Source organism: Microcaecilia unicolor, chromosome 6, assembly GCF_901765095.1.
Source record: "Microcaecilia unicolor chromosome 6, aMicUni1.1, whole genome shotgun sequence".
In the NCBI taxonomy this organism is placed as follows: Eukaryota; Metazoa; Chordata; class Amphibia; order Gymnophiona; family Siphonopidae; genus Microcaecilia; species Microcaecilia unicolor.
Window position 1 is genome coordinate 313,275,596 of NC_044036.1, and position 26,479 is coordinate 313,302,074.

The window sequence follows — 26,479 nt, forward strand, 5'->3', positions numbered from 1 at the left end:
AAACATCCCCACTGCCCTTAATATATGCACTACATCATTATTTTTAAATAGTAGCGGGTGAAAATCTCCATATAATACAAGAGTTATTGAATGCAGTGACATACCAATGAATTGGGAGAAAATTAAATTCCTCCTCAACCCTCCAGACCGGTCAAGACGCTTGGGTTATGCTCGCCTACCAGCAGAGGGAGACTGAGAACACTAACTTCAAACTATGTACATATAACCTGTGCCTAGCCACCTGTCGTCAGTATCTTCTCAGTCTCAGCAGAGGGTAGACAGGCAACCTGTGCAGCTTGTCCGGTCTGGTAGGATTCAGAGATTATTTAGGAGCTTCTTTTGGTCTGTTTTTCAGTTTTATCCCTGTGCCTGGAAGACTTTAGTGTGCTGGGGGTTGGTGGGTCCAGTGGGGCCTGCCATTGTCCCCTTTGGGGTGTCACACCCGGGTGGCCGGGTCCCTCCCCCTAACTGGCTCTCCCGTTTGGGCAGCTTTGTGCCTCGGCTGCAGTTCTGTGCTGCAGCCTTGAGTGCCGTTTAGTTTTAGCAGCAGCAGGGCTCAATTTCAGGCTGCAATAAAGTTTTGACAAAAAAAAAAAAAACTCTCAACGATCGAGGCCCAAGCGGTGTGGAGAGCTGAGTGAGCTGCAATCTGGGGTTCCGGAGTTGTTCAGCTGCTTTGGGGCGCTGTTTTGCAGGCTTCTGGTGAGTGGGCTGTCAGCTGTTTAGGCGCGATGGTGGGAAAGCCGCTGCGATGCACATTTTGTGTGCACCGGGGGGTTGAAGTGGTTGGCGGTTCCTGCCGTTTCTGTGGCGAACCGAAGTCGTCTTCCTCCGCTCCGCCCGTGTTAGCAGCGGAGGTTCCCGCGTCGGGCCCTCCAGAGGCGGCAGTGTCTCAGGCTGGCAGCGTGGCAGTGGTCTCGATTTTGGCGGAAACCGCCGCCATTTTGGAATCGGCACCGCAAGGCCCGGAGTTGGTCGGAGGACCTTTAGGCAGTCAGTTGTCCGGTTTTTCTAGGGGGGGACGGTCCTGGTCGGATGGGTTTCCCGCCGGATTTTATTTGGAGTTTGTTCCAGGCCTGGCAGGCGGGGCCGACGCGAGCAGAGTCCCCTAGTCTTGGGACGGGGGGTGCCAGTGTTAAGAGACCACGTTTGGAGTGGTCGGAGGACTTGGAAAGTTTTTCCCCTCCGGAGTCAGAGGGCGATTTTAGTCCCCTGGAGGAGGATGAGGGGCCGTTGGTTGGTTATGAGAAGGAGCTTGCGGTGCCTGGGGAGGACCCTTCGGTGGTCCGCATTTTTCACCGCGATGAGTTGGCAGAACTTATTGAGCAGGTGTCATCGACTCTCAAGTTTGAGGCGTCAGCTCCAGTGACAGCCGGGTCGCAGGATCCTTTGGTGAAGGGGATTCGGCAGGTATCTCGCACTTTCCCTATGAACGTGGATCTGAGGGAAATGATTACCCAAGAGTGGCGTTCACCAGAAGATCAGTGTAAGGTGGCTCGGGCCATGGCTAAGTTGTACCCGCTTCCGTAGGAGGATAGAGATTCCCTCCGGCCTCCGACCGTGGATGCCGTGGTGACGGCTGTGACTAATGCTACGGCTATTCCTGTGGATGGGGGGGCCGCGTTGCGGGACCCGCAGGACAGGAAATTGGAGACGTTTCTCAAGCGGAGTTTTGATTTGTCTGCTTTGGCGCTGCAGGCGTCGGTTTGTGGAGGTCTGGTGGCCCGGGCGTGTTTCCGCTGGGCGGAGCGGCTGCTGGATAGCCCGCCGGCTGATAGGGCCTCCTTAGTTCAAGATTTGGCAAGGTTGGAGATGGGGTCGTCCTTCATGGCTGATGCACTGTATGATTTGTTACGGGCTTCGGCTAAGAACATGGCCCTGGCGGTGGCTGCTCGTCGGGCCCTGTGGTTGCGGGATGGCTGATGCTGCTTCTAAGGCAAAGCTGTGTTCGCTGCCGTTTAAAGGTTCTTTGCTTTTTGGGGAAGAGTTGGATAAGTTGGTGAGGGGTCTTGGTGATACTAAGGTTCCTCGTCTTCCGGAGCTTCGTCCTAAGGCTGCTAGGGGGTCCGCGGTGCGCGGACGGTTTCAGGAAGCTCGACGTTATCGGCCTGGCAGGTCCTCCGGGGGGACTAGGGGTCGTTTTTTCCAAAGAACTCAGTCCTTTCGAGGTGGTCACCGTGGAGGGCGAGGTTCCTCGTCGGGAACGCCCGGAGTGTCCCGTCCTTCGCAATGATGGTTTGGGGACCCAACCTCTGGTTCGCGTGGGGGCTCGTTTGCGCTTGTTTTACCAGAGGTGGGTCCAGATCACCTCAGATCAGTGGGTGCTGCAGATTGTGCGAGACGGCTACGCGTTAGAGTTCGACGGTCCTCTGCCCGATTTCTTTCTCGTGTCTCCTTGTCATTCCAGGCGCAAGGCGAGAGCAGTGCGAGAGACCTTGGCGCGTCTGGTCGAGTTAGGAGCAGTAGTTCCGGTTCCTCCAGGAGAGTGAGGTACGGGTTGTTATTCCATCTAGTTCGTAGTTCCCAAAAAGGAGGATGCTTTTCGGCCCATTTTGGACCTCAAGAAGGTCAATGCGGCTCTGAAGGTTCCTTCCTTTCGAATGGAGACGCTGCGCTCGGTCATTGTAGCGGTTCAGGAAGGAGAGTTTCTGACGTCTTTAGATCTGACGGAGGCTTACTTGCACATCCCCATCCTAGAGGCACACCAGCGTTTTCTTCGCTTTGTGGTGTTGGGGAGACATTTTCAATTTTGTGCTCTTCCGTTCGGCCTGGCGACAGCGCCTCGCACCTTTTCCAAGGTCATGGTAGTGGTGGCGGCTGCGCTGCGTTTGCAGGGCATTTTGGTCCATCCGTACCTAGACGACTGGTTGATTCGAGCCAAATCAAAATCAGAGAGCGAGGAGGTCACCAGTCGGGTGCTGTCCTTTCTGCAGTCTCTTGGTTGGGTTGTCAATCTGGCCAAGAGTCACCTCGTTCCGTCGCAGTCCCTCGAGTTCTTGGGAGTCCGTTTCGACACGAAGAGAGGCCGTGTGTTTTTGACAGCGCCTCGCATCTCCAAGCTACAGTCTCAGATCCGGCAGCTCCGAGCTCAGAGGGCGCCGTCGGCGCGGGAGTATCTTCAGGTGCTGGGTCTGATGGCGGCATCAATAGAGGTGGTGCCCTGGGCCAGGGCCCACATGAGACCGTTACAGGTAGCGTTGTTGTCTCGCTGGTCTCCTCAGTTTCAGAGTTTGGAGGAGAGGCTCTCACTGCCGGAGGAGGCTCGGTGCAGTCTTCGCTGGTGGCTCCACTCTCCGAATCTAGCGAAGGGCATGCCGTTGGACACTCCAGATTGGGTGGTGCTGACCACGGATGCGAGTCTGTCAGGATGGGGGGCGCATTGTCTGGGTCAGGTGGCCCAAGGGCGTTGGACGTTGGAGGAGGCGAGTTGGTCCATCAATCGCCTGGAGACGCGAGCTATTCGGTTGGCTCTTCGGGCCTTTCAGAGTCTTCTGGACGGCAAGGCAGTCAGGGTTCTTTCAGACAATGCCACGGCCATCGCTTATGTAAATCGACAGGGGGGAACGAAGAGTCCCGGGTTAGCGGTAGAGGCGACGGAGTTGCTGTCATGGGCAGAAGTTCATCTGCAGAGTCTGTCAGCGGGACACGTGGCAGGGGTGGACAACGTGAGTGCAGATTATCTGAGCAGGCATACGTTGGATCCCGGAGAGTGGGCTCTCCATCCCTCCGTGTTCGAGCAGATAGTGTTGCAGTGGGGTCGGCCAGTGTTGGATCTTATGGCGTCGGCCGGCAATGCGCAGGTCTCTCGGTTCTTCAGTCGTCGAAGGGATGCTCGAGCCGAGGGCATCGACGCGTTGGTGCTTCCGTGGCCAACTCAGCAGCTGGTCTACGTGTTCCCGCCGTGGCCGCTGGTGGGCCGCGTGGTACAGCGGATCGGTCGTCACTCGGGGTTAGTGGTTCTGATAGCGCCCAATTGGCCCCGGCGTCCGTGGTACGGAGATCTGATGCGGTTGCTGGTGCGGGATCCGATTCCCTTGGGGCCTCGGGTGCGACTGGTTCAGGGGCCGATCGAGATGGCAGATCCCTCTCCGTTCTTGCTTACGGCTTGGCTCTTGAGAGGCACCGGTTGAGAAAGAAAGGGTTTTCGCCCAGAGTGGTTGATACGATGTTGCGGTCTCGCAAGAGGTCTACTTCTTTGGCGTATGTGCGAGTGTGGCGCACCTTCGAGAATTGGTGTCAAGAGCGGGCTTATGTCCCTTTGCGTGCTTCGGTGGTGGAAGTTTTGGATTTTCTGCAGGATGGCTTGGAGAGGGGGCTGTCGCTCTCTTCCCTGAAAGTGTAGATTTCTGCTTTGTCTTGTTTAGAGGTAAGATTCGGGGAGTTTCCTTGGCGGCTTCTCCTGATGTGGGGCGGTTCCTGAAGGCAGTGAAGTTGATTCGGCCGCCTCGTCGTCCGTTGGTTCCGCCTTGGGATTTACATTTGGTTCTGGAGGCGTTGGTGGCACCTCCGTTTGAACTCGTGGCATCCATTACATGTAAGGATCTTACTTTGAAGGCGGTTTTTCTGGTGGCCATTTCTTCGGCGCGTAGGATTTCAGAGCTTCAGGCTCTGTCTTGCAGGGAGCCTTTTCTGTCATTTGCTAAGGAGAAAGTGACTTTACGGACGGTTCCTTCCTTTGTGCCTAAGGTGGTGTCTGCTTTTCATGTCAACCAGGTGATTTCCTTGCCTGTGTTGGGGGATCGCGCTGGGGATCTTACGCAACGTCGGCTGGCTAAGTTGGATGTACGGCGCGTTTTACGGTCTTATTTGCGCAGAACGCAGGAGTTTCGAGCATCGGATAGGTTGTTTGTGTTGTTTGGAGGTCCCAAAAAAGGGGCAGCAGCTTCCAAGGCTACTCTGGCTAGGTGGTTGAAGGAGACCATTGTGTCGGCGTACTTGTTGAAACGCCGTGCCGTGCCCTCGGTGCTTAAGGCTCATTCTACTCGGGGGGTAGCTGCTTCTTGGGCGGAAAGTAGTTTTATTCCTCCGCAGGATATTTGTAAGGCAGCGGCGTGGTCTTCCATCCATTCCTTTGTGAAGCATTACAGACTTGATGTTCAGGCAAAAGAGGATGCTCGGTTTGGAGCGGCTGTGTTGTCTTCTGCTTTTCGAGGGTCCCACCCTTATGTTTCTACTGCTTTGGTACTTCCCAAGCGTCTTGACCGGTCTGGAGGGTTGAGGAGGAAGGTGAAATTAGGTCTTACCTGCTAATTTTCTTTCCTCTAGACCCTCCAGACTGGTCAAGAGCCCGCCCTGTGTATTATCAGAAGTGATTTTGAGCCGTGTTCTGCTATGACTATTCTTTCAAGTTTAGTGTGGTCGGAGAGAATTTCTTTGACTCTAAAACAGTACAGAGCGGGACGTTTGGACGTTCCGTCTGTGGAGGCACACTGTTGGTGTTTGACTATTGGTTTTCCAGGTACAGGGGTTTTGTTCTTGTTTTCAGGTTTTTTGGTTTTCTGCTTTGCTAAGTGGATACTGACGACAGGTGGCTAGGCACAGGTTATATGTACATAGTTTGAAGTTAGTGTTCTCAGTCTCCCTCTGCTGGTAGGCGAGCGTAACCCAAGCGTCTTGACCGGTCTGGAGGGTCTAGAGGAAAGAAAATTAGCAGGTAAGACCTAATTTCACCTTACCTTCTAACTTGGTATGAAGTCCAGAACTGAGCCTGTGAACTCTTCTGCATCAGAAAGTATACACTAGATAAAACATCTTCAAAATCTATGATCGAAAATGCATCAATTATTTTGTTGAAAACATAAAATTTGATCCTCTACTTGGCAATAAAACAACCTTTAAACAGTTCAATAATATACAGTCATTTGAATTTACAAGGGACCAGCTTTCTGTGCTTCAGATTTAGTCCTCATCTATATTACCTCTACTGGGAGAGTGTCCCACATTTCTACTATCCTGCCTGTTAAGAACTATTACTCATGAGTCTAACCTCTTTCACCTTCTTCCTTATGCCCCCTCATTACTGAGCCAACTTTCAATTGAAAGAAGACTGCCTCCTGTGCAAGGAGCTATTTAAAATTTTCCTTAGTGTTCCACAGATAAGTCTAGAACTTGTGGGTTGTGGATGGAGATAAAGAAAGTTATTCTCTGTGATCTGTCTCTAAAGGGTATCAGCTATAGAATGCTCACTATTTCTGTCTCCAGGGGATGGAAATTTGGTTTAAAATTGCTCCTAAACTAGTTTGTGTCTAGTTGAGCTCACTTTCACTTCTAGAAGCATTAAGATTGAGAGTAGCTTCATGTGGAAATATTTGGAAGGTTCCAAACTCCTTTCCATTTCTTCTGCCCTGGATGGATTTATGGAGTTGAGGTGCCTCTAGTCTGCTTTGTGAGGCATACTTCTGGTTTTGTTTTGATCAGCAGTTGAGTACTAGGAGTTACTGGAGATACCAGAGTTCGTTACTCAGTGGTGCTGGGTCCCTTTTCTCCTTCTCCAATGTCACCTAAAATGCTGAAACACTAGCTACACTCTAACAGCAAGTATACTCTTGTTTGCTGTTTCCACTGTTTAAGTCCTATCTACAGCACTAAGCAATTTTATGTTTGCAAATTGTTTCCTCAGCAATCCTCCAGACCGTTCAAGGCGCTTGGATTATGCACTCCTACCAGCAGAGGGAGACTGAGAACACTAAAACTTCTTATACAAGTAGCCTGTACAGATCTTCTGCTAACCAGTATTTTCTCAGTCTCAACAGAGGGTAGATGTGTGCAGTGTACTGAGTCTGGTAGACCCGTTTGGGGTTTCTAGGTTGGGTTGTAAATGTTAGAGAACCCACACTTGGATCTCCATTAAAGGGTGTAAGTCTTAAGGGGCTTCTTATTCCCTGTGGGGTGTCACACGCGCGTGGCCGGGTCTCTCCCCCTGTGATCTTCCTCTGGAGGACTGCTTGACCTCGGCTACAGACCTCGTTCTGTACCCTTGAGGCGTTTAGGCATCAGCAACGAGGTTTAAAAAAAAAAAACGTTTTTAAAAGGCGGCTATTTTGGCTGTTCTTGTGGCAGTCCAGAGATCAAGGGCATTCTTGCCTTAGGTGGTTTTGCCTATTAGTCTGTCAGAGCACAAAGGAACTGTTTGTTTTTATTGTGTTCGCGGCCATTATGTCTAAGCCGGAGAGGTGTCGGTTTTGCTCGAAGCGCGGCATTGAAGTGAAAGGTGGCCAATGTAAATTTTGTGGGGGAGCCTATGTTGTCAGCGCTCTTGCCCCCCGTGCTTTCCCGAGTCGGAGGTGTTGGGCGGCGATTTGACCGTACATTCCGGGTCGGCAACGGTGGGGCCGGTTTTGATGGAAAACGCAGCCATTTTGGCTGCGCGTCCCGGGTCGGCCTCGACTGAGCAGTTTTTGGCAGGAAGCACGATCCTTTTGGCCGCACATTCCGTACCAGCGCCGGGGGACTCGTGTGTGGCAGGAAGCGCGCCTAGTTTAGCCGCAGATCACGCGATGGACCTGCCACCTCGGGAGCGAGGGGGGGTCCGTCGCAGAGACTGCGGGCAGTGTTGTTGGGGCTTCAGCAGCATCGGGGGGGGGGGTCTGGCTTCCCCCCTGAGTTTGTTTGGTCTCTGTATAATGCCTAGAGAGCTGGCCCCTCTCAGGCTGTTTGTTCCCCAGGGGCTGCTAGCTCAGTGGGAATTAAGCACCCACGGGTGGATATTTCGGAGCCTATGGAGATACTTTCTCTGCCTGGGTCGGACGTTTGGAGTGACCCAGGAGAGGAGGATCTCTTAGATGTGTCTGAGGATCAGGATGGGCTAAGGCCTGGGGAAGATTCTTCAGTGGTTCGCATTTTTCATAAGGAGGAGTTGTTAGAGCTCATTGATCAGGTGATCTCTACTTTGAAGTTTGCTCCGGCGGCCACTCCCTCTGCGGAGGGACCCCAGGTAGATCCCTTGGTTAAGGGGATTCGGAGAGCCTCCTGTTCCTTTCCCATGAATTCAGACATTAGGGACATGGTTTTTCAGGAATGGTCTGTGCCGGAGGCTGCTTATAAGGTGTCTAAGGCTATGGCGCGGCTGTATCCCTTGCCTCCGGAAGATTTGGCCCTGCTGAAACCACCTACTGTGGATGCAGTGGTTACGGCGGTTACTAAGGCTACGGCCATTCCAGTGGATGGCGGTACAGCCTTACGGGATCCTCAGGATAGGAAGCTAGAGTCCTTTCTGAAGCGCAGCTTTGTCGGCTTTGGCCTTGCAAGCCTCTGTGTGGGAGGCGCTTGGTAGCCAGAGCTTGTTTCCGTTGGGCAGAGAAGCTCTTGGCTGAGCCTGCGCTAGATAGGACTGGTTTGGTTCAGGACCTGGCCAAATTGGAGATGGGGTCTTCGTTTTTGGCAGACACCCTTTATGCTTCGGCTAAGAATATGGCTCTGGCGGTGACGGCTCGCAGGGCTCTTTGGCATAGGGGCTGGGTGGCAGATGCGGCCTCTAAAGCAAAGTTGTGTTCTCTACCTTTCAAAGGTTCTATGTTTGGAGAGGTCTTGGATAAACTGATGAGTGGTCTTGGGGATACCAAGGTCTCGCGGTTGCCGGAGTTACGGCCTAAGGCGGCTAGTCGAGATGGTTCGGCTAGAGGTCAATTTAAGGATGCGAGGCGGTACAGGCCGGACAGATGTCTCCTAAAAGCCGTTTTTTCCAGCGGACGCAGTCCTTTCGAGGGGGTCATCGAGGAGGTCGGGTCTCCTCTGGAGGTGTGCGGGTCCAGCCTCTGGTGAAGGTCTGGGCGCGACTTCATCTGTTTTATCAGGGGTCGACCCAAATTACTTCAGATCAGTGGGTGCTGGAGGTCGTTTGCGACGGTTATGCGCTCGAGTTCGAGCACCCGCTGCCGGATCTGTTTCTTCCCTCTCCTTGTCACTTAAGTCAAGTTAAAGGCTATTCAAGAAACTCTGGGTCGCTTAATCCAGTTGGGAGCTGTGGTACCCGTTCCTCGGCACGAGCTGGGAATGGGTTGTTATTCCATTTACTTTGTGGTGCCGAAGAAGGAGGGCCAGTTTCGACCCATTTTAGATCTTGGGTCAATGGGGCGCTCAAGGTGCCATCATTCCGCATGGAGACTCTGCGCGCGGTCATAGTGGCTGTTATTCAGGGAGAATTTCTCACGTCATTGGATCTCATGGAAGCGTATCTGCACATGCCGATTCAAGAGGCCCATCAGCGTTTCCTTCGTTTTGCTGTTTTAGGGAGGCACTTTCAGTTCTGTGCTCTGCCTTTTGGTCTGGCAACGGCTCCACGCACCTTCTCCAAGATAATGGTGGTGGTAGCAGCGGCTTTGCGGAGGCAGGGAGTTCTGGTGCATCCGTATCTGGACGACTGATTGATCCGGGCGGTCTCGGGCTCACAGTGTGGCAGTGACGGCTGAGGTGGTCGCGTTTCTGGAATCGCTCGGATGGGTAGTGAATGTAGTCAAAAGTCAGTTGATCCCATCGCAGAGTCTGGAGTACTTGGGAGTGCGTTCCACATGGCAGTGGGTCGTGTTTTTCTGCCGGATTCTCAGATCGCCTCTCTTCAGCAGCAGGTCCGGCTGTTAATGTCCGTTCAGAGTCCCGACAGTTCGAATGTACCTTCGGGTTCTGGGCCTTATGGCAGCGACAATACAGGTAGTACCATGGGCCAGGGTGCATATGCGTCAGCTTCAGGCGGCTCTGTTGTCCAGGTGGTCTCCTCAGGTGCACAGTTTGGAGTTGCGATTGCCATTGATGGGGGCTCCTCGGCACAGTCTCCAGTGGTGGCTGTGCTCGGCCCATCTGAAAAAGGGCATGCCGTTGGAACCTCCTCAGTGGGTGATTCTGGTAATGGATGCCAGTGTGCTGGGCTGGGGAGCTCAGTGTCTCGGGCAGAGAGTAGTTTTGTTCCACCGGTGGACATTTGTAGAGCGGCGGTGTGGTCCTCCCTGCATTCTTTTGTCAAACATTACAGAGTGGATGTACAGGCAAGGGAGGATGCCAGTTTTGGAGCTGCAGATCTGTCCTCTGGGCTTCGCAGGTCCCACCCTTAGATGTGTTTACTGCTTTGGTACGTCCCAAGCGTCTTGAACGGTCTGGAGGATTGCTGAGAAAGGTGAAATTAGGCCCCTTACCTGCTAATTTTCTTTCCTCTAGATCCTCCAGACCATTCAAGAGCCCACCCAGTGTATCGGACAGTTCAGTATGATGATTTCTTTAGACTTCAGTTGCTGATATTTCTAGTAGCTCCTGTGATTTGGGTCCTGGAGTTTTTTTTTTTTTACTAAGGGCAGTTTGTGGTACCATTTGTGCCCATCTGCAGTTGAATTCCCCCATCTTAAGGTGAGGAGATCTGAGTGTGGATTCAATGGTTTTGTTTAGGTGGAGGTGTTGTGTTCCTCTGCTTTGTTACTGTTTTACTGGTTAGTAGAAGGTCTGCACAGACTACTTGTATAAGAAGTTTGTGTTCTCAGTCTCCCTCTGCTGATAGGAGTGCATAACCCAAGCATCTTGAACTGTCTGGAGGATCTACAGGAAAGAAAATTAGCAGGTAAGGCCTAATTTCACCTTCTGTGCTATGGCCCCTATGAAAGCTTGATTGCCTTGAATGCAATATATGTCTTTGATCTACATAAGCAGACAATTGATCAAAGACCAGTCAGTTTACAGAGAAAGCACAGATTGGAACTAGGCCAATAATTCTTCAATTGGGAAGTGTCATAGCTAGGTTGTTTGAGAATAGAACAGATCAAGGTTTTCTTCCAAGTAAAGGAAATAATACTATATGATAAACTACAGGAAATTAAGGCAAGAGCTACCGGAAGTAAACCACGTCTTGATAGCTTCAGCCAAGAAGACGGAACAGCATCTGAACAACAAGTTGTAAGGTAAAATTATGTATAATCATACCTGATAATTTTCTTTCCATTAATCATAGCTGATCAATCCATAGACTGGTGGGTTGTGTCCATCTACCAGCAGGTGGAGATAGAGAGCAAACTTTTGCCTCCCTATATGTGGTCATGTGCTGCCGGAAACTCCTCAGTATGTCGATATCAAAGCTCCATCCGCAGGACTCAGCACTTAGAGAATTACACCCACGAAGGGACACTCTGCCCAGCTCACCACCGCCGAAACGGGGGAGGGGAATTAACCCAGCTCATCCCCACACAAGTGGGGGAGGGGAATCCGTCCAGCTCATCCCCGCGGAGCGGGGGAGGGACACCACACCCGCCGATGCGGGGGGATCTGGCTTATCCTGCAACCGCAACCGCGGGAGGAGCTGACTGACCCTAACACCGCCGAAGCGGGAGGGGTACAAAGCTGCCCTACAGCCGCACGAAGCGGGAGGAAGTGCCGGCAGAATTTATGTCTCAATCCAGCCCCGTAAAACGGAGGGGAGAGGAATGCAGCAGCTCACTGTAACACAAACTCGTCTCAACTCTTGAAGAATCCAAGTGAAAGAAGAACTTGAACACGAAGTCCTCCTGAAGTAACTGAAGGCTAAACTTGAACCTAAAATTCAACCAGAATATAAACAGTACAGATATCTGGGAGGGGCTATGGATTGATCAGCTATGATTAATGGAAAGAAAATTATCAGGTATGATTATACATAATTTTACCTTCCATATCATCAAGCTGATCAATCCATAGACTGGTGGGATGTACCGAAGCAGTACTCACCCAGGGCGGGACATTGAAATCCCTGATCTCAACACTGAAGCTCCAAACCGGGCCTCCGCCCGTGCAGCCACAGTCAAACGGTAATGCTTGGAGAATGTATGAGCCGAAGCCCAAGTTGCCGCCTTGCATATCTCTTCCAAGGAGACGGATCCGGCCTCTGCCATCGAGGCCGCCTGAGCTCTCGTGGAGTGAGCCTTCAGCTGGATAGGCGGCACCTTCCCCGCGGCCACATAAGCCGCTGCAATGGCTTCCTTGACCCATCTTGCCACTGTAGGCTTAGCAGCCTGCAGACCCTTACGAGGACCTGCAAACAGGACAAACAGATGATCCGATTTCCGGAAATCATTGGTCACTTCCAAGTATCTGATGATGACTCGTCCCACATCCAGATATTTAAGAGCAGAGTACTCCTCTGGGTAGTCCTCCCTACGAAAGGAAGGGAGACAGAGCTGCTGATTCACATGGAAGCGAGAACCAATCTTGGGCAGGAAGGAAGGCACTGTGCGAATAGCCACTCCTGCCTCAGTGAACTGCAGAAAAGGCTCTCGACATGAGAGCGCCTGGAGCTCGGAAACTCTTCTGGCTAAAGTGATAGCCACCCAAAAAGACTGCTTTCAACGTCAGGTCTTTCAGAGATGCCCTCGACAAGGGTTCCAAAGGCGGCTTCTGCAATGCTCTTAGCACCAGGTTGAGATTCCACGCAGGCACCACTGAGTGCAGAGGAGGGCGCAGGTGATTAACTCCCTTGAGAAAGCGCACCACATCTGGCTGCGAAGCCAGGGAAACACCCTTCAGGCGGCCCCTGAAGCAAGCCAGAGCCGCTACCTGGACTTTAAGGGAACTGAGCGACAGGCCTTTCTCCAGACCTTCTTGCAGGAACGCCAACACTGAAGAAATTGGAGCAGTGAAGGGAGAAAGTGAGCCTGCTTCACACCATGCTGCAAAGATACGCCAAACCCTGGCGTAAGCAGTAGAAGTAGAGCGCTTCCTCGCTCTCAGCATAGTGGCGATGACCTTGTCTGAGAAGCCCTTCTTCCTCAGACACTGCCGCTCAATAGCCAGGCCATAAGACCAAAGGGAGAGGGATCCTCCATCACCACGGGACCCTGATGTAACAGGCCCTGCTCCACTGACAGCCGCAGAGGATCGTCGACTGAGAGCCTGAACAAGTCCGCATACCAGGGACGTCTGGGCCAATCCGGACCCACCAGGATTACCCTGCCGGGATGCTTTGCCACCCGGTCTAGCACCCTGCCCAACATGGGCCAGGGCGGGAACACATAGAGGAGCTCTTGTGTCGGCCACTGTTGGAGAAGAGCATCTACTCCCAGGGATCGAGGGTCCCGTCCTCTGCTGAAAAAGCGCGGCACTTGGCCATTGGCCGATGACGTCATCAGATCTAGGCTCGGCTGGCCCCAGCGCTTCGTGATGTCCAAGAACGCCTGAGCAGATAGTTGCCATTCTCCGGGCTCCAAGGTATGGCGACTGAGAAAGTCCGCCTTGACATTCATGACTCCGGCAATGTGGGCTGCTGAAAGCTGCTCCAGGTTCGCTTCCGCCCACTGGCAAAGACTCATAGCCTCCTTGGCTAGAGGGGCGCTCTTGGTACCTCCCTGGCGGTTGATATAGGCCACAGCCGTGGCATTGTCCGACAGGACCCGTACAGGCTTCAACACCAGTACCGGGATGAACTCCAATAACACCAACCGAATGGCTCTGAGTTCCAGGAGGTTGATAGACCACTTGCCTCTGCAGGAGACTAGAGACCCTGCGCTGTCCTTCCCAAGCAGTGGGCTCCCCAGCCCATCAAAGAGGCGTCTGTCGTGACGACAATCCACTCCGGGGTCACCAGAGGCAATCCTGCAGACAACTTGTCTGTCTGCGTCCACCAGCTCAGCGCCTTGCGCACTGCTGGGTCCACGGGAAGGCGCACAGCATAATCCTCCGACATCGGAGTCCAGCGCAGCAGCAGAGATAGCTGTAGTGGTCTCATATGAGCCCTGGCCCAGGGCACTACTTCCATCGTGGCCGTCATAGAGCCCAACAGCTGCACGTAGTCCCAAGCCCGAATAGGAGAGGCTACTAGGAACTAGTCCACCTGAGCCTGAAGCTTGACAATCCGATTGTCTGGCAGGAACACTCTGCCCACTTGGGTGTCGAATCGAACTTCCAGATACACCAGGGACTGAGTCGGGCGCAGCTGGCTCTTCTTCCAGTTGATGATCCATCCCAGGGAGCTCAAAAGAGCAATTACCCGGTCCATAGCTTTGCCGCACTCTGCATAAGAGGGGGCTCGGATCAACCAGTCGTCCAGATAAGGATGGACTTGTACTCCTTCCTTTAGCAGGAAGGCCGCTATGACCCCCATTACTTTGGAAAAGGTCCGCGGAGCAGTAGCCAACCCGAAAGGGAGGGCTCTGAACTGGAAGTGTCGTCTCAGGACTGTAAAACGCAGAAAGCGTTGGAGAGGAGGCCAGATGGGAATATGCAGGTACGCTTCCTTGATGTCCAAGGAAGCCAAGAACTCTCCTGCCTTCACTGCCGCTATAACAGAGCGGAGAGTCTCTATGCGAAAGTGCCTCACTTTCCAGGCCCGATTGACCCCTTTGAGGTCGAGGATAGGCCGGACAGAACCTCCTTTCTTTGGAACCACAAAGTAAATGGAGTAACGTCCCTTGCCAATCTGATTTTTTGGCACCGGAACGACCGCACCCCGGCGGATCAGGTTGTCCAAGGTCTGCTGCACTACCACAGCTTGACCGGAGACTTGCAGGGAGAGAGTACAAACCCGTCTCTTAAGGGTTGGCAGAACTCTAGCTTGTAGCCGTCTCTGATGACTTCCAGCACCCACGCGTCTGAAGTTATAGTGGTCCACTCGCCCAGAAACGAGGACAGCCGTCCTCCAATCTGCACTGGGGCGTGGACCAAGGCCCCGTCATTGGGTACGAGACCCTGGGGGAGGACCGGAGGGAGCACCTCCGGGACGGCGGTCTCTGCGAAAGGAATGCTGCTTGGGGGAGAAATTCCTCTTGAAGGAAGAGGGGGCAGAGGAACCCGACTTGCCCGGGCGGTACCGATGGGCTTCCTGCAACCGTCCTCTGGAGGTATCGGGACGAGTACTAACCCGAGCCCTGACCTCTGGTAATTTCTTGCCCTTAGACGTGCCGAGATCGGTCACGATTTTGTCCAGCTCGACCCCAAAGAGCAGCTTGCCTTTAAAAGGCAATCTAGCCAGGCGGGATTTAGAGGCGTGGTCAGCAGACCAATGTTTCAGCCAAAGCCACCGCCGCGCAGAGACTGTCTGAGCCATGCCTTTAGCTGAGGCTCTCCAGACATCATACAGCAAGTCTGCCAAATAGGCTAAGCCCGATTCCAGGGCCGGCCAATCAGCCCTCAAGGAATGATCCGAGGCGGAAGCCCGCTGCACCATAGTCCGGCACGCCCTGGCCACATAGGAGCCGCAAACTGAGGCCTGCAAACTTAAAGCAGCTGCCTCAAAGGACGACCTTAAGGCCGCCTCCAATCTTCTGTCTTGGGCGTCCTTTAGGGCCGTGCCACCTTCCACCGGCAACGCCGTTTTCTTAGTCACCGCAGTGATTAAAGAATCCACGGTAGGCCACAGATAGGCCTCACGTTCACTCACAGCCAAAGGATAGAGGCGGGACATAGCCCTAGCCACTTTAAGGCTCGTTTCCGGGACATCCCATTGAGCCGCAATTAAGGTGTGCATGGCATCATGCACGTGGAAGGTTCTAGGCGGGCGCTTCGTCCCCAGCATAATGGCAGAGCCAACAGGGGCTGAGGGAGAGACGTCCTCCGGAGAGGAAATCTTCAAAGTGTCCATGGCCTGTAACAACAGGTTGGGCAAATCCTCTGGGCTAAAAAGCCGCGCTGCAGGGGGGTCATCCGCTCCAGCCGAGCGGGGATCTATCTCCTCCAAGGAATCCGCAAAGGATCGTTGGGAGACCTCAGACACGCTGCCCTCATCTACATCGGAGGAGACAAAAGTCCTCCAAGGCCTGGAAATCAACCCGAGGGCGTTTACCTCTGGGAACCTCAACCTCTTTATCAGAAGAGGGAGCAGGGGCAGCGTTTTGCATGAGGAAAGCCTGATGCAGCAGCAAAACAAACTCGGGGGAGAAACCCCCCAGACTGTGCACTTCCGCAGCCTGGGCAACAGCCCTAGACGCACTCTCAACCGGCGCTCGCAATAGCGGGGGAGAGACATGCTGCGCATCCAAAATGGCGTCCGGCGCGAAACTCCGTGAAGGAGCCGCGCGGGAAGAACGGCGCTTAACTTTAGCCGCTTTTGTGCCGTCGCCCAAATTAAGGGCGTTCATGGCATTAATGTCTCCAACCTCAAGGGCGGCCCCGAAGAAGCCGTCCGAGCCGCGTGGCCGGCCAAGATGGCGGAGGCGAGGAGCGGGGGATGGGCGTTTATGGCGGGAAAAAACCGCCACGCCGGAGGAACGACCGGGACATTCATCGGTCACTAAACTATCACCCATCAAGGGCGAATCAGGTTGTAAAACCCCCGCATCCCCTCTAGAAGCGCTCCAGCGATCCGGGGAGCGACCCTTTGCGCCCTCGCCCTCCGACGCCATTGCCACGAGGAGAAGAATCGGGGAACCCCCTGCCCGCTATAAAAAGGTTAAATTACCTGCTTGCCGCTCCGAGCTGTACCGAACTGGTGTCCCAGTGAGTAGCTGCAATGAACGTTTAAAGAAACGTCGAATTAAACGCCTTTAAAGACGTTTAAAAATATTTTATTTTTTTTTTTTTAAACGGAGCCAGCGGGAGGGGGGAGAAAAGGAGGGACCTGGCACCACCAGGTTTGCACTTGCTCAAAAGAGCCCTCAACCCCAGGCCTCAACAAAACCTAAGGATTAGGCTTGGAGGCCTAGCCAGAGCTGCTGCTGTGTGTGACCACCACCTGCTGAGATAGAGAACATACTGGGGAGTTTCCGGCAGCACATGACCACATATAGGGAGGCAAAAGTTTGCTCTCTATCTCCACCTGCTGGTAGATGGACACAACCCACCAGTCTATGGATTGATCAGCTTGATGATATGGAAGCTGCACTTTGGAAAGTGCCTTAGAAACAGTAGTCAAAGAAGGCAAAGAAAAAGTCAACCAATTAGAAAGCACTGAGGAAGAAGAAAGAGCAGAAAGCTGAGAGGAAACGGTAGCAGAAGGCTCACAAAGGACATGACCTTTATCACAGAAATAAGCAGCCAAAGATTCAGTAGAAGGCACGACAATCAACCTGCACCAATTTAACTGTTAACCGAGGAATAATAGGAAATGAACGTTTCGGAGGATTATGTGAAAAGATAAGATTAGAATATTTTTTTCTTTGCTAGTTATAAATGATGCCTAAAGTCATGCTGCAGATCTTTATAGGTTTGTAAGTTGACAGAAAGCTTCTGCCTATGTCAGATTTGATCAGTTCTGTATCACTCCAAATATGTTTTTTTATTTACTTTTTTAATTTTCAGAGATTTATAGGTTGTGTTGTTAGACCCCTGAGGCAGGCATTTTTTAATGCTGAAACACGGCCCGTTTCAGGTCATCTAATATAATAAAACGCACCGTGAACGTTCTGAAGACAACATTCTGAAGCCACTCAAACACTCCCTGTAGGGTTCGTGGATTCGTGGTGTGAAGCCAGCTAGCCGTCTCTGCCCCGCCCTCGCGTCAAACGTCATGACGTCGAGGGCGGAAAAAAAACAAACAATTCCGGCAGCGCAGCGTCAGGGAAGGAGGTGGCGCTCCTGACGTCTCTAGCCTTTCCTTCGCTGTGTTCCGCCTTCTTCTGACGTCAAGGATGACGCCAGAAGAAGGCGGAACACAGCGAAGGGAAGGCTAGACGTCGGGAGCGCCGCCTCCTTCCCTGACGCTGCGCTGCCGGAACCGCCACGGAGGTAGATTTAAAAAGGAGGAAAAAAAAAAGGGATGTTTGGGGGGGGAGAGAAGAGGGTGGGCAGTAAAGTTGAACAATGGGAACGGGAGGGCAGGGGAGAAACGACAGCATGGATGCGAAGAGGGGGGGAAAAGAGGGCGGGCCAGGCTGGGACATGGGAGAGAGAGGAGCATGGATGCGAGGGGGGGTGGTCATGGAAGGGAGAGAGGGGACTTGCCGGAAAAGGATGAATGGAGGGGGCAGGGGACAGAGGAGCATGGATGGGCATGGATTGGGAGGGCAGGGCTCAGGGAGAGAGGGAAATTGCTGGATAGGGATGAATGGAGGGGACAGATGGGCATGGATGGATATGGATTGCAGGGCAGGGCTCAGGGAGAGAGGGGAATTGCTGGATAGGGATGAATGGAGGGGACAGAGGAGCATGGATTGGGAGGGCAGGGAGAGGGGAATTGCTGGATAGGGATGAATGGAGGGGGACAGAGGAGCATGGATGGGCATGGATTGGGAGGGCAGGGCTCAGGGAGAGAGGGGAATTGCTGGATAGGGATGAATGGAGGGGGCAGGTGACAGAGGAGCATGGATTGGGAGGGCAGGGCTCAGGGAGAGAGGGGAATTGCTGGATAGGGATGAATGGAGGGGGCAGGTGACAGAGGAGCATGGATTGGGAGGGCAGGGCTCAGGGAGAGAGGGGAATTGCTGGAAAGGGATGAATGGAGGGGACAGAGGAGCATGGATTGGGAGGGCAGGGCTCAGGGAGAGGGGAATTGCTGGATAGGGATGAATGGAGGGGGCAGGTGACAGGAGCATGGATGGGCATGGATTGGGAGGGCAGGGCTCAGGGAGAGAGGGGACTTGCTGGAAAAGGATGAATGGAGGCGGCAGGGGACAGAGGAGCATGGATTGGGAGGGCAGGGCTCAGGGAGAGAGGGGAATTGCTGGATAGGGATGAATGGAGGGGACATGGGCATGGATGGATATGGATTGCAGGGCTCAGGGAGAGAGGGGAATTGCTGGATAGGGATGAATGGAGGGGGCAGGTGACAGAGGAGCATGGATGGGCATGGATTGGGAGGGCAGGGCTCAGGGAGGGGGGAATTGCTGGATAGGGATGAATGGAGGGGACAGATGGGCATGGATGGATATGGATTGCAGGGCAGGGCTCAGGGAGAGAGGGGAATTGCTGGATAGGGATGAATGGAGGGGACAGATGGGCATGGATGAATATGGATTGCAGGGCTCAGGGAGAGAGGGGAATTGCTGGATAGGGATGAATGGAGGGGGCAGGTGACAGAGGAGCATGGATGGGCATGGATTGGGAGGGCAGGGCTCAGGGAGAGAGGGGAATTGCTGGAAAAGGATGAATGGAAGGGGCAGGGGACAGATGGGCATGGATTGGGAGGGCAGGGCTCACACTCTCTCATATACAATGTCTTTCTGACTCTCACTCTCACACACTCTGTCTCACACTGTATCACATTCACTCTCTATGTGCCACACAGTCACTCACACACTCACTTGGTCTCATACACTCACTCTCACAGAGAATCTGTGTCTCACACACACACACTCTCTCTCTCACATACACACTTGCACACACTCTCATTCTCACACACACACACTCTCACAAACACACTCACACCCAGACTCACTCTCTCTCTCTCACACACACACTCACACTTTCACTCTTGACTCTCAAACAGTCACTCTCACATACACTCTCCCAAACATACACACGCCGAGGAAAACCTTGCTAGCGCCCGTTTCATTTGTGTCAGAAACGGGCCTTTTTTACTAGTTCATCAATAAAATACTCCTCTGTTGTCTCATTCTTGAAGGCCCAGTGTTGCTTTTTTTTGTTTGTATACTTTCTATGTATGCTGTTTACCCTCTGTTTGGTTTATGACCTAATTTCAAAATGAAGATGTCAAAATAAAAATAGTTACCTTCTGGTTCATAAAACACATCTGATCCCAAAATAATGTCCAAGGGTGGTAATGCCAGCAAGTCAGGTGCTATATTCCCCCAAGTGAGTCCAATGACAGGCACCTCAAGGATGCCATTCATCTGACAGCTTTGATGGCAGTTCTCCAGGCACTGAGGTAACTCTGCACTGTCCGATAATATCACTTCTCCACCACACTTTGCAGCAACCACACCTGGCAGGCTCACACCTGCACCAATCTAGGCAAAATAAATAGTTGCATACCATTCACAAGTACAGTACTCCAAACAAGCAACAAAGGAAATTACATTTGTGCTTTTAAATTAAATGTCCTTACCGTCCTGCTAGACTACGAGTGACTTGTGCCCCAACTTGCAGCTTGGTTTGGGTAGTCTGTGCTGCAGAATCTGTTTGGGGTTTAGAATCCCCCACCTAGGCCCATTTTATTCTGTTCCAGGCTGCATCTCAGCTAGTTGTCTACAGTTTCAGGTTAATCTATGTTAAGTCCTCGCTGTTGTGAGGCCCAATTAGCCAATGTTTGTTGTTTTGGGTGAGCCTGGATGCTAGGGATACCCCACTTAAGAAAAATCATAGGTGATACAGACAATGAAGCAGGGATACTTATAGGCTGCGTTGTGAATCAAGAGTGGGAAGTGATTGTTTATGAGGTATGTACAATCTGTTCTTCTTTATCTTGATTATTGTAATTCACTATATGTTGGTATTGCCAGAAAATTGCTGGATAAACTGCAGTTATTGAAAAATACTGCAGCAAGAATGATTTTTGACATGGGTAAGTTTAAGAGAGCTTCTCCATTGTTGAGAAGGCTACATTGGTTGCCTGTGTGACCTACAATTAAATTTAAGATTGTATGCTTTGTATTTAAATCACTTTATGGTCTTCGGAGAGATTAGCCCATTGCTTAAGAATTCTGAAGTACTTTTTAGTTGTGTGGCGTACCCATTTATTGAAATGTAGATTTTCCTTCGTTTAAAAATAATTGCCGAGCAGTGGCTTGCTTTTGCTTAAGGAGCTTCAGTTTGGAATCGGCTTCCCCTTCAAATTAGATTAGAATCAAAATGACCTCAGCAACTGAGGGAGCTTACAAATCTCTCTATATAAAAGGCAACACCAAAGTTCTATGAAGCCTCCAGACGGAAGTGTGAAGGGGGAGAGAGATCCGGTTTCCCCATGAGTGTCTGCCCCGCCCTCTCTGTAACACAAACAGTCAGTGAAGGAAAACAGCAGAGCACGAAATCAAAATACTGGCTCTGTAACAGTGAAGGACTCAGAGGGGGGAGGGGAGAGAGGGCAGGGACACACACTCCCACATGCACACAGAAGAAAACATTGCTAGCCTCTGGCCTCTCTCCCCTCTGAGTCCTTCACTGTTACAGAGCCAGCATTTTGATTTCGTGCTCGGCTGTTTTCCTTCACTGACTGTTTGTGTTACAGAGAGGGCGGGGCAGACACTCATGGGGAAACCGGATATCTCTCCCCCTTCACACTTCCGTCTGGAGGCTTCATAGAACGTTGGTGTTGCCTTTTATATAGAGAGATTTTGCTTCACAAGGTCTGCTTCCTCCTTGGAGGAGTAGCCTAGTGGTTAGTGCAGTGGACTTTGATCCTGGGGAACTGTGCACTGCAGCTCCTTGTGACTCCAGGCAAGTCACTTAACCCTCCATTGCCCCTGGTACAAAATAAGTACCTGAATATATGTAAACCGCTTTGAATGTAGTTGCAAAAAACCTCAAAGGCAGAATATCAAGTCCCATTTCGCTTGTTTTGCACGTTGGATCTAGAGCACTGTCTGCCTTTCTTTTTTTCTCACCCCTCTAGCCTGGTGTCATACTTCTAGCAGTGGCCAAACTAGGTCAAAAGTATCTGGCAGAATCCTTAAAAGTAGCAAGACTCCGGCCCAGATGCATCAACCAAATGTTAAAAAAGAAGAATCGTAAAAGTGCTTAACGATTTTTAAAAAAACGAGGCATGCACTACAAAAACACTCCAGAAATGTTCGGATCGGTATTGCAAAGTAGGATGTATCACAGAATCGTTAAACCCGTCATTAATCAGCGCCTAAAGCATGCGCAGAGCAGCCCAAGCGATATGCTGGCTGCTCTGCGCATGCCACAAAGGCCCAGCTGTCAAAACAAAAAAAAAAAAAACCCCTACAAACACGTGTGTTTCGGGAGGGGGCAAAGGCACTCGTCATGAGCGTCCTGTATGGACGCCTTCCCCCCTCGCATGAAAAATCTCCAATTTTAGCAGCCCCGGGCCGGCCCTCCTCCCTTCCTGTATTCTCCCACACTAGCTCCGCCTCCTGCCATGCTCCGGTCCCGTGCCCCGCCGCCCCCCATTTGGTCGTGGCTGCCGCTCCCCCCGTCCAACGACCCCCCCCTTTGCCTTACCGGCCCGTGCAGCGCCTCTCACCTCTGCTGCACGGGCAAGAACAGCTGATCGGCGAGTCAGAAGGCCTCCTCAGACGTCCCTTCTTTCTTCCTGGGCCCGCCCGTCTGAGGAGGCCTTCTGACTCGCCGATCAGCTGTTCTTGCCCATGCAGCAGAGGTGAGAGGTGCTGCACGGGCCGGTAAGGCAAAGGGGGGGGTCGTTGGACGGGGGGAGCGGCAGCCACGACCAAAGGGGCGGGGCACGGGACCGGAGCATGGCAGGAGGCGGAGCTAGTGTGGGAGAATACAGGAAGGGAGGAGGGCCGGCCCGGGGCTGCTAAAATTGGAGATTTTTCATGCGGGGGGGGGAGGCAAGGCGTCCATACGGGACGCTCATGACGAGTGCCTTTGCCCCCTCCCGATCCTTTTTTTTTTTTTTCTTTTTTGGTGCTGAGGGAGAGGGGAGCAGTGGCGACCTGGGGTGTGAATAAAGGATGCCCCTGGCGCGTTTTCGCCCCCCCCCCCAGTTATTTTTTTTATTGGATTTTGTTAACTTCTAGCAGACAGACAGCCCTAACGAGAGGTACAGACTCTCGTTAGATTTCAGTGTTCTCCTGCGTTAAATGAATCGGAAAAGGTTAGTGCATGTCATTTCAATGGGATTTGTAGAAGAATTGCTCATCTGCATTCAGTTTTTGTTAGCTGCTACTGTCGTCGGAAAATAGGCTTTAGTGCATGGAAAGGATAGGAAATTCTTCCTTGAGGGCTCATTTAACGATGAAAAACGTTTAGTGCATCTAGGCCTCCATGCAACTTACCCTTAGCAATAAGCAGCTTTCCCTTGGTCTACCTTCATAACAGCTGATGGACTTTACCTCCAGGAATTTGTCCAACCCGATTTTTTTTTTAAACCTAGCTCTGCTAATGCTTTCCTCATCCTCTGGCAATGATATAATTTCATGCCACCTCTCCTAATCTTTCTACTTTTTCCACTCCACTCTAGATTTTGTGGACTTTTGTTATACCCCCCTCCCCCCAACCATCTCTTCTCCAAGAGGAAGACCCTTTTTCCTTCTACAAGAGTTGCTCCATTTTCTTGATCATTTTGGTCACCCTTCTCTATACCTTTTCTAATTCTGCCCTGTCTTTTTGTTTTTTTTTAACGTGGCAACCATTGCCATAACTACTATTCCTCTTTTCTTCTCTCTTTATCTTGGAAATTGTGTAGTTTTTCCTCTCCCTTCCTTGATTGAAATTGTAAACCACCCAGAAGAAGGATCTGATGGCCAGTATATCAACTTGAAACTTAGAATTGCACATATGCAGCACTCAAGGTGTGATGGCAACATCAAATCTTAGCAGTATTATGCTATTCTTTGTTTTAGCCTCTCTTCCTTTCCTAATAATTTCTAACATTCTAATTGCTTTATTAGTTGTTGCCACACACTGAGCAGAAGATTTAGCATATCCATGATTATAAACAAGAGGACAATAATGCAATATCTTTATTCCAAGCTTTCAAAAAGACAGATGTGTCTTCTTCGGTTCATTATGAGTAAAAGCATTGTCTGCATCGAAGTAGTGATATCATTTCAATCTAAAATTTGCATGTCCAAAGGGAAGAGGAATTAGATTATCACAAAAGTGGTCAAAGAACTTACCCCTCTACTTGAGAGCAGGGCCACTTTAATGGCTTATGTGGCCCGATGCGTCCCCTGCTGTGTTGGTTCCCTGATTTCCTGACCTGTGTACTATGCCTCACTGAAACCTGCCCTGTGGCCACTGCCGCATAAGAATACTAGAGCCAAAGACACATAAAAAGAGAAGCCTGTGTTCCTTTAAGGGCTCCAGTCGGAGGTGGAGCCATGGGCTCCAAACAAAATTTGGGGTTATAGCCTGCATTGGAGGAACCAGAAGGAAACAAATGAACAGCTTTCTGCTCTAGAAAACAGCCTAGGGATGGGAGCAGTAAGCTAAGAACCAGGAAAGCCAATATTAAAATCTTGCTTCTCTTACTAATCACCATTACAATCCTTTACTCACTCAGTGTTTTATTTTGTTTGATTTCTATTGAACTCCCTCAATGGCAAACTTCCTACCAGATGTAGGAAAGGTTTTGGATGGTGAGCTTTCTTTAGCAAGCACCTACCAACTGTTTCTGAAATTGGAACTTACCTTTAGCTTACATTCAAAAGGATGAGCACTTTAAAATTAAAATCCATATCACACACAAAAGTACTGGGCTTGCACTGAATAGGTTATGCATATTGGATGATCTCTTTGATTTTTAAACCCCTTTTAGATACAGTCACAAGTTTAAAGTAACTTTACCTCCAAAATTTTCTTGCCAGTTAGTTCTCTCCTGTGAAACCATACATATTGAGCAAGGACTACAGCACAAGGCCACACGTAAGTCCCATACTGGGAATTCAGGATCTGAAATAACAGTGTTGAAGAATTCCATGAATAGGAAAAGAGAAAAATAAAGTGCAAACAAGACCCTGTTCCTTTTTAACTTCATTGCTAAAATCTGTAATAAAACCATTTACAAGTATAAAGAGAAAATTAGTATGTTTTTAATGGAAAAATTAGTTCTTACCTGATAATTTTATTTCCATTAGTCCCAGCAGATCAAGCCAGAGACTTATGGGTTATGTTTCTTTATCAGCAGATGGAGATAGAGAGAGAACTTAAGAGCTAACTATATGTGGTCATGTGTAGCTATCTTCTCTTCAGTATTGTTGATATCAAAGCAGTGGAAATTCAGTAAACCAATCAAGATGAGCACCCTCCAGCCTTTGAGATCCAAATTTAGCACCTCAACCACAAAGCGGGAGGTAGAATTACACCACTGAAGTGGAAACTGTCTAAATTTTTTTTTTTTGTGCTAAAAAGGGAAACCAAACACAGGAACACTTCCAACACCGTGAACGAATGTGAAACCTGAACAAACTGCAGAACACTATTGCAGAAAAGGGCGGGCCTCTGGATTGATCTGTTGGGACTAATGGAAAGAAAAATATCAGGTAAGAACTAATTTTTCCTTCCACAGTGTCCCACAGATAATCCAGAGACTTGTGGGATGTACCAAAGCAGTCCTCAAGTAGGGTGGGAAAGGTCCACCCCAGAAGCAAGTACTGAAGCTCTGAATGCCGCCTCCTGACGGGCTGCCATATTCAATGTGTAATGCTTCGTGAAGGAATATACCGAGGACCAAGTGGTGGCCCTGCAAATGTCTTCCAAGGACACCAAATGATACTCCACATGAGATGCCGCCTGCACTTTCATGGAATGTGCCTGTACCTGCAGAGGAGATTCTCCCATGGCTCTATAAACTGAGGTTCCTCCACGACCCTCCAGACCGGTCAAGACGCGTGGGTTATGTCCTCCTACCAGCAGAGGGAGACTGAGAAACACTGAGCTTTTGAATACTGTATATATAACCTGTGCAGTACATCCACTAGCCAGTATTTTCTCAGTCTCAGCAGAGGTAGATGGACAGCCTGTGCAGTCTTCAATAGTCCGGTGAGGTAGCTGGATTATACGGTTAGGGGATTTATTCTCTGATTGCCAAATTTAATGTGTTATGACTATTCCCTGTACGTGGTTTAAAAAAAAAAAAAAAAAATTAAGTGCTTCGGGGCCCTGGGTCCGGTGGGGCCCAGTTTTTCCCCCCTGGGGTGTCACACCTGTGTTCAGGTCCCTCCCCCTGTGCTGCTCTCTTTGGAGACTCTGGCAGCTTTGTGCCTCGGCTGCTTTTCTAATATTGTAGCCTTGAGAGCCCCTCACTCCTCAGCTGCCAAAAATTTGGGTGATGTCTCTTTAAGAGCTATCTGAAGCTTTTCCTTCATAGGAACGGACGGCAGGTTCGTTCACTGTTAGTAGCGAGTGAGAGCAGTGCGAGTGCCTGTGCTGGGGAAGCGGCGAGTGAGAGATTTCTTTTGGCGCCGCTTTGCACAGCGTGTTGGGAGCTTCAGGGTCATGGCAGGCAAACTCCTTCGCTGTCGCGCGTGCTCGCGCCGAGGAGTAGAAGCTCCGGGGGGTCAGTGCCGGTTGTGCGGCGACCCGAAGCAGGCCTCGCCGATGGCGGCACCCCCGGTATTGAGTGCGGAAGTCCCAGCGAGTGCCGGGGTGTCGGGGGCGGCAGGAGCATCGGCAGGGACGATTTCGGCGAATTTAGTTTTGGCGGGAACGTCCGCCATTTTGGATTCCGCGCGTCCCGCGGAATCAGCTGTTTTTGGCCCTGCTGCTCCCGGATCGGTACAGAAGGGGGTGCCTAAGGGTACAGGAGGCGTTTGTTTTCCTCCGGATTTTGTATGGACCCTCTATCAAGCTTGGAAAGCAGGACCCACACCTTTAGGGAAGGGGCCTAGTGCGGCAGTGCCTAAGAGGCCTCGTTTTGAGTGGGACGAAGAGGAGGGATTCTCTCCTGTAGGTTCCGAAGGTGCTTTTAGTGATGTAGGGGACCCTGAGGGATTTGAGGGTTCTCAGGATCCGGAGTTGGTGGTCCCTGGGGAGGACCCCTCCGTAGTGCGGATTTTTCACA

At 51.3% G+C, this 26,479-nt stretch overlaps 1 protein-coding gene across 1 annotated transcript in view; it reads right to left on the reverse strand.

Annotated features, from left to right (window-relative positions):
• The window catches only part of METTL23 (methyltransferase like 23), a 55,206-nt gene that overhangs the window by 18,230 nt on the left and 10,497 nt on the right, over positions 1 to 26,479 (reverse strand). The window contains exons 2-4 of the mRNA XM_030208165.1: positions 24,265 to 24,369; positions 19,544 to 19,781; positions 5,676 to 5,760 (exon numbers count right to left, since the gene is read on the reverse strand). Of these exons, the coding sequence (XP_030064025.1) occupies positions 5,676 to 5,760; positions 19,544 to 19,781; positions 24,265 to 24,369 (428 nt within the window). The remainder of the gene's footprint in view (positions 1 to 5,675; positions 5,761 to 19,543; positions 19,782 to 24,264; positions 24,370 to 26,479) is intronic.